At 42.4% G+C, this 8,564-nt stretch overlaps 1 protein-coding gene across 1 annotated transcript; it reads left to right on the top strand.

Annotated features, from left to right (window-relative positions):
* Positions 1–935: 935 nt before the first annotated feature.
* On the top strand, positions 936–8,352 carry LOC311106660 (very long chain fatty acid elongase 4-like; the record flags this gene model as incomplete). The annotated part of the gene is made up of 6 exons (XM_084149054.1): positions 936–1,002; positions 1,606–1,793; positions 3,159–3,239; positions 7,106–7,277; positions 7,743–7,870; positions 8,068–8,352. The coding sequence occupies 6 exons, from the start codon at positions 936–938 to the stop codon at positions 8,350–8,352; spliced, it is 921 nt and encodes a 306-aa protein (XP_084005180.1).
* Positions 8,353–8,564: the final 212 nt, after the last annotated feature.

Below are 8,564 nucleotides of genomic sequence, written 5' to 3'. Positions count from 1 at the left end.
TTTATGCATCAACTCAAATAATGCTCGAGTGGCACACATTTATCAACAACTTTTTAGTGTTTTTTTAATAATCTTGTCTCAGAATGGGTAACCATAGGGATGGGTAACCACACACATAGACCTACAGCCATGTGTGTGGAGACAGAGAGAGAGACCCTCTTATGAACATAGATCCCTCATCTCTTATCCTCTGTAATGAACTTAAACTGCTTTCACCATGGCGACCGGCCGGCCAGGTCTCTCACAGGCCTCTAATGCATGTTAGCATTAGCAGCAGCTAGCTAGCGCCTCGAACAGTGACAGCTGTGTAGTGGGGTGGGGAGGCACCCCGCCTTATTAATGGTTGGGCAAACACTGATCAGTTGTTCAGTCCTCTTTTCGATCTGTGCAATTAGTGTGAGGCTGGAAATAAACCCTTCACCAACAGTTTAGACCAGGGAATGTTCTTACCTATAGGTATTGCATGTGCAGAGTTTGGCAAACTCAGGTTTTGAACTTGATGGGCACCATGAAAAACTTAGTGCAGCACATGGGGGATGTGTGAAACCTACTCCTCAGCCTGAAGTGTCCCCACTTGCACCAGTGAATAGCTAGCGTTTGGCGTGGTGCAGACTGGTAAGAAGCTTCAGTAGGGCGGTCACGTGTGCTAGCAAGGCAGAGGTCCTGGGTTCGAGCCTCGGTTTGAGCTGAATCAGGAGAAAGTGGTACTCACTAAACAAGCAGCGTGATGTCCTTTACATTAGCACCAAATGTTATGTTAAGGTTTTCAATGAGCTAAAGGGGCTAATTACTTTTCTTGTCTAGCTTTCTTTTACGCTAACACACCTGTTCCTTTTCTAGATTAACTAGCTTAAAAGTGAGCTCAAGTAGTCTGTCATAAAGTTTCAACTCTATCTCTCACTGCAGCATAAGCAGGATCAAATCCAGACGCAGTCATGGAAGCTGTCACCCACTTTATGAATGACACGGTAGAGTTCTACAGATGGAGCCTTACTATAGCAGGTGAGTTAGTGCTGATCTCTCCTCTCTCACATATCAGGGACAGTCTGCTAATGTAACCACACACACATGCACACAAACCCAGGTACACCACACACACATACATAATACTGTTGACTGTGTCATGTGACTGTTATAATGTTATTTTCCATGTGTGTTTGACTAACCTAGAAAAAGTATTCTTCTTTTCATTTGTCTAACCTACACAGCACCCTCCAACAACACATAAGCACTGTAACTCATATGGTTGTCCCTATGTCTGCCTATGCTGTGTGTGTGGGTCAATCACCGTCTGAGCATTCAAATTGAAGAGATATTTAAATAGCTTGTTCAAATAACTATTTTTACAATACTCCAGTCCCACCTATCTACACTACACTCTATCTCAGTCTGTCTTCAGTTCAGTGTCAGTGTTACCTTCAAGCTACATGCACTGTGTGTGTGTGTGTGCAATGCAATACGGAGCACGAGACTTGAGTATATCCTCTAGACACCATTGGTGCAACATTATGTCTTACATTCATACATTACTTAGTCTTACATTCATACATTATGTAGTCAGACCACTTCTGACATTACCCCTGTCCTCTCCTGTCCCTCTCCCAGACAAGCGGGTGGAGAAATGGCCAATGATGTCATCGCCCGCCCCCACCCTGGCCATCAGCTGCCTGTACCTGCTCTTCCTGTGGGCGGGGCCTAAGTACATGCAGAATCGCGAGCCTTTCCAGCTAAGGAAGACCCTCATAGTGTACAACTTCAGTATGGTGATACTCAACTTTTACATCGCCAAAGAGGTAACCAGCTCCATTCCTTTAGCAGCAACAAGTAATTCAGGACATGTTCCATTTCGTTTCAAAAGCTGAAGAACATAGGCACATCCAGGTACTTTCCGCAGGTGCTGGTGTTGTAGCCAAATTCGTGAAAAAAAGAAAGGAAAACGCTGCACACTGCTGCTCATGCTCCCAGGTGATATTTATTTATAACAACAGTTCATCAGGCATCCATATCCCAGGTGGGGGTGGAAGGTCCTATATATAGGGGCAGTACTCAGTGACATCACTTCCTGAAACAGGAGGTAAAAAATGTATAACCTAGGTTCACAATATTAACATTCAATGTATCAAAATATATGATCATATACAAGGAATATGATCAATATTTACAGTAATATACATACAATATTCATACAATGTTCTATTAGGATTTTAAAAAACACAATTTGGACATATTGAAACTATAAAAACGGTTTCAAGTCAAACTCCTCGTTAAGGCCAAGAGGAGACAGTGTGTTGAGCCTGTGGATCCAGAAAGATTCCCTTTGAAGAAGTTTCCTCTCAATGTCCCCTCCCCTGCGTGACATCTTGACCATTTCTATTCCAATGTATCTCAGAGAACTAATAGGATGTCCAGCTTGTACAAAATGAACAGCAACCAGATATTTTGTCTCACCTGTCCGTATATTGCTGCGGTAATCACAGATCTGTGTCTTAAGGCTTCTGCGGGTTTTCCCTATGTAAGACAGACCACAAGGACATTTCAACATGTAAACAACATTGGTGGACATGCAGGTAATCAGGCCTTTGATCTTAAATATTTGTCCTGTGCGGGGGTGGGTAAATGAGTTGCATTTGTACGTGAAGCTGCATTGAGCACATTGGGCACATTTGTAATTACCCTCCAGAATATGGTCCAAGAAAGTTTCCCATTTCGTTTCAGGCCATGTTCTTTATGATTCCCAGTCCTTGTGTCAGTGTCTACAGATTGGAAAGGGCTTTAAAGTTGATAGCAGTATGACACCTGCTCCAGTTAATCTATTGGTGGGCAAGGTGGAGACATCACCAAATGGCTGATGTAGCATGCCATACACCAACCCTGCCTGAACTCAATACCATACATCCACTACAGTTACATCTATATAGTCTTTTTAGACTTGTAGGCACAGAGGACATAGGGTCTAGCGCACAACTCCAGTCCTCGATGGCTGCAGTCCTGGTGGTTTTCATTTATCCCTGGCAATTGCTTCCACACCCCCATTCACCCAAGTGTAAATTGGTCTCTGCGGCCCTTGAGGACTGGTGTTGTGTCTAGAGGAAAGGGACTATCCCTAACGTTATGTACTTAACGTTGTGTCCCTAACATTGTATCCCTGTGGTCCTCAGCTCCTCCTGGGTGCGAGAGCAGCGGGATACAGCTACCTATGTCAACCTGTCAGCTATTCCAACGACGTCAACGAAGTCAGGGTGAGCAAACATGACACACTACAGATGTACTATCTTAATTTGATCACTCTGTTGCAGATAATTGTCCTGTGCAGCAGGAAATGCAAACATGTTTGTATTCAAGTTTTAAAAAGGCTTCTAAAGTTTGTAATTTCCACTTAAACATTTCAGACTTGATTTCCCAAACGAAAAATGTATCAACACCTACAAAAATGTCCATTAATTATCATCCACATAATAATTCACATTTCCTATTGCTGCAGCATTATTCTCCTGCTGTAAGAAACGGGTCAAATTAAGATAGTACATCTGTACACTCTTTCCATCGATTTGGTGGAAAGACCAAGAGCTAGAGCTTGTCTGGTCATTCTGTTCATAAGCCATCAAAGACCGGACATGTTAGCCTTCTACCCTTTTAATTGATACAGGCTGGGTCTCTGTATTTGAGGTGTAGAGTGAGGTCCAGCTTTAGCAGCATGTGGTTCTCTGTAAGTCTAAGCAGCCGTGCTGTAATCTTATTGTTAGGTTAAGTAGACTATCACTGTGTGTGTGTGTGTGTGTGTGTGTGTGTGTGTGTGTGTGCGCGTGTGCAAGAGAAAGAGAGAGGCGGAGAATGTCAGAGATAGATCTATGGTGATTCCAGGACAGAGGGGGTGTGACCTTTAGCATAAAGGGGAGGAGTTATAAGGTCTCACCACTTCTGTCCCCGCCCATGGCATGATGGCATTACTGAGGGATAAGAGTGACACTGTGGCACTCAGATTCTCTCTGTGTGTCAATTGCAAAGGGATACGACAGAGAGAGTATGTTGGGAATGGATATGGATAGGCTACTTTGTGGCTACTTTGTCCAATAGATAGTCTGACATACAAGAGGTTGAGCTCTACTTTCCCTATAGGGAACAAGCCAGCAACAAGCCTGATACATCCCTCAGTTAATCTCAGGTATCAGGTCTTACTGTACCAACCCATAATCAAGACACTTTCTCTAGCTGACCGCAGGCTAACCTGCCATGTCATTCATCAATGACCCCTTTCATTGTCATCACTGATCCCCTATGGACAGAGTTGACCCTAACATTGTTGACTCTGACTTTATAATTATGCAGATGATCCAATCACCGTCTGAGCATTCAAATTGAATATATTTTTTAATAACGTGTGCAAATAACTATTTTTACAATACTCCTGGTCCCATCTATCTACACTACACTCTATCTCAGTCTGTCTTCTGTACAGTGTCAGTGTTACCTTACACTGAAAACTACACCTGTAGACTACGTGCACGTGTGGGTGTGTGTGTGTATGTGCATGTGGGTGTGTGCATCTGGGTGTGAGTGTGTGTCCTTGATGAATACTTGTGTGGATGATGCATGATGAAGAGAGTGTGGGTGAAAAGCAAGGTGGCTAGCTTTTGGTCTCCATAATCCTAACCAGTGGTGGAAAAAGTACCGAATTGTCATACTTGAGTAAAAGTATAGATACCTTGATAGAAAGTTACTCAAGTAAAAGTGAAAGTCACCCAGTAAAATACTACTTGAGTAAAAGTCTAAAAGTATTTAGTTGTAAAAATACTTGGGGTCACTTAGAAATTTCCTTGTTTTCCATGAAAACATACATGAAATGAGTTTGAATAGGAAATATAGCAAAATGCATTGGAAATGTAGTCATGGCCAAGGTTAGAAATAATTATTTTTAATAGAAATAATAATTGTGTCCTTCAAACTTTGCTTTCGTCAAAGAATCCTCCATTTGCAGCAATTACAGCCCTTTGGCATTCTAGTTGTCAATTTGTTGAGGTAATATGAAGAGATTTTTTACATTTTAGTCATTTAGCAGACGCTCTTATCTAGAGCGACTTACAGTTAGTGAGTGCATATATTTTTCATACTGGCCCCCAGCAGGAATCGAACCCACAACCCTGACGTTACAAGCACCATGCTCTACCAACTGAGCTACAGGAGGCCTGTAGCTTCCTGAAGCACCTCCCACAAGTTGGATTGGCTTGATGGGCACTTCTTACGTACCATACGGTCAAGCTGCTCCCACAACAGCTCAATAGGGTTGAGATCCGGTGACTGTGCTGGCCACTCCATTATAGACAGAATACCAGCTGACTGCTTCTTCCCTAAATAGTTCTTGCATAGTTTGGAGCTGTGCTTTGGGTCATTGTCCTGTTGTAGGAGGAAATTGGCTCCAATCAAGCGCCTGTCTTCAAGATCCCTTTTACCCTGTACAAATCTCCCACTTTACCACCACCAAAGCACCCCCAGACCATCACATTGCCTCCACCATGTTTGACAGATGGCATCAAGCACTCCTCCAGCATCTTTTCATTTGGTCTGCGTCTCACAAATGTTATTCTTTGTGATCCGAACACCTCAAACTTCGATTCATCTGTCCAGTGTCTGTTCTTTTCTTTTTATTGGCCAGTCTGAGATATGGCTTTTTCTATCATCAAAATCGGAAATATCACATTTACATATGTCAGACTGAGATATGGCTTTTTCTTTGCAACTCTGCCTAGAACGTCAGCATCCCGGAGTCGACTCTTCACTGTTGACGTTGAAACTGGTGTTTTGCGGGTACTATTTAATGAAGCTGCAAGTTGAGGACCTGTGAGGTGTCTGTTTCTCAAACTAGACGCTCTAATGTATTTGTCCTCTTGCTCAGTTGTGCACCGGGGCCTCCCACTCCTCTTTCTATTCTGGTTAGAGCCAGTTTGCGCTGTTCTGTGAAGGGAGTAGTACACAGCGTTGTACGAGAACTTCAGTTTCTTGGCAATTTCTCGCATGGAATAGCATTCATTTCTCAGAACAAGAATAGACTGACGAGTTTCAGAAGAAAGTTCTCTGTTTCTGGCCATTTTGATTCTGCAATCGAACCCACAATTGCTGATACTCCAGATACTGAACTAGTCTCAAGAAGGCCAGTTTTATTGCTTCTTTAATCAGCACAACAGTTTTCAGCTGTGCTAACATAATTGCAAAAGGGTTTTCTAATGATCAATTAGCCTTTTAAAATGATAAACTTGGATTAGCAAACACAACGTGCCATTGGAACACAGGACTGATGGTTGCTGATAATGGGCCTATGTAGATATTCCATTAAAAATCAGCCGTTTCCAGCTACAATAGCCATTTACAACATTAATAATGTCTACACTGTATTTCTGATCAATTTGATGTTATTTTAATGGACAAAAAAATATGTTTTTCTTTCGAAACAAGGACATTTCTAAGTGACCCCAAACTTTTGAACGGTAGTGTAAGTATCAAAAGTAAATGTAATTGCTAAAATATACTTAAGTAGTAAAAGTATAAATACTTTTAAATTCCTTATATTAAGCAAAGCAGACGGCACCATTTTCTTGTTTTTAAAACGTATGGATAGCCAGGGGCACACTCCAACACTCAGACATTATTTACAAAAGATGCATTTGTGTTTAGTGAGTCTGCCAGGCCAGAGGCAGTAGGGATGACCATAAGTGCTTGAATTTGACAATTTTCCTGTCCTGCTAAGCTTTCAAAATGTAACAAGTACTTTTGGTTGTCAGGGAAAATGTATGGAGTAAAAAGTACAATATTTTCTTTAGGAATGTAGTGAAGTACAAGTAAAAGTTGTCAAAAATATTAATAGTATAGCAAAGTACAGAGATCCCAAAAAACTACTTAAGTAGTACTTTAAAGTATTTTTACTTAAGTACTTTAGACCACTGATCCCAACCCAGTGGAATCCATAGAATCCTCCAGAATCCTCTTTAAAGTGTTTCAGGAAATTGGGAATCTTCATTGTCTTTCAGACTTGAGTCTCTGAAACCAGATGGTTTTGAGCACCAATGATGTAATCTTGTGTTAAAGCTCACTCCCTCCCTCTTCCCATTGACAGATAGCATCTGCTCTGTGGTGGTACTACATCTCTAAGGGAGTGGAGTATCTGGACACAGTGTTCTTCATCCTGAGGAAGAAGATCAACCAGGTCAGCTTCCTCCATGTCTACCATCACTGCACCATGTTTATCCTCTGGTGGATCGGAATCAAGTGGGTCCCTGGAGGACAATGTGAGTACCTGGGGGGTACATTGGGGTTATGTGTGTGTGTGTGTTCGTGCATTTGTGTAGGGTGGGTGATTAAATGTTCCCACCTGGATACACCAGGTTAATCTCTACCCTTCACTATCATACTGTTCTGACATAGGATGCTAGCCACTCATAAGTAGCCTGACCTGTATCCCCTTGGAAATACAAAATATATTTTATATTAGAGATTCTTCAAAGAATGTGCAAAGCTGTCATCAAGGCAAAGGGTGGCTATTTGAAGAATCTCAAATATAACATATTTTGATTTGTTTAACACTTCTTTGGTTACTGCATGATTCCATATGTGTTATTTAATAGTTTTGATGTCTTCACTATTATTCTACAATGTAAAAAATAGTAAAAATAAAGAAAAACCCTTGAATGAGTAGGTGTGTGTGTGTCTAAACTTTTGACTGGTAGTGTACCTTTATCCATTATCCCCCTCAGCGTTCTTCGGAGCAGGCATAAACTCATCCATCCATGTCCTGATGTATGGATACTATGGCCTGGCCGCCTTCGGACCCAAGATCCAGAAATTCCTCTGGTGGAAGAAATACCTGACCATTATTCAGATGGTAAGTCTCCCTCTTTCTGTGGCCATAGCACAGATGTTCAGGTAGTGTGTGATTGATACTGAAACACATCTTTGCATGTCAAAATATATTTCATTGTTTGGAGTGTGCAGTCTGACTCATTCATCATGGATTATATTGGGTTTATTACATTTGGATTGAGCATGTCAGGTCAGTTGTGTGTTTTGTGTACGTCACAGATCCAGTTCCACGTGACCATCGGCCATGCCGGCCACTCCCTCTACACTGGCTGCCCATTCCCTGCTTGGATGCAGTGGGCCCTGATTGGCTACGCCGTCACCTTCATCATCCTATTCGGCAACTTTTACTACCAGACCTACAGACGCACCCCACGTTCTGCCCACAAGGTGGCCAAGCCCGTCACCAATGGTGTCTCCATGGCAACCAACGGCTACAACAAGCTACAGGAGGTAGAGGAAAATGGGCAGAAGCAGCAGAAAAAGGGAAGAGCAAAGAGGGAGTAAGGAGAATGAGGAGAGGATGGAGGAAGCCTCTGTCAGACCAACACGAGGACCGTGGGGTGAAAAGGCAGAGTAGATCAGGGGGTTCAGGGGTGAAAGTTCAAAAGTAAAATGGGATTCCACCACACCCCTTCCCCTGCAGGATGTTTCGAGGATGTGATTTGTGACCAATTTGTTTGTGTAGGGGGGCGTGATTTGGTGAGGTCTGTATTCTG

The sequence above is a fragment of the Coregonus lavaretus genome (genome assembly GCF_964263955.1).
Source record: "Coregonus lavaretus genome assembly, chromosome: 31".
Lineage (NCBI taxonomy): Eukaryota > Metazoa > Chordata > Actinopteri > Salmoniformes > Salmonidae > Coregonus > Coregonus lavaretus.
Note: the sequence above shows the minus strand (reverse complement) of the source record. Positions and strands in the feature narration are given on the sequence as shown.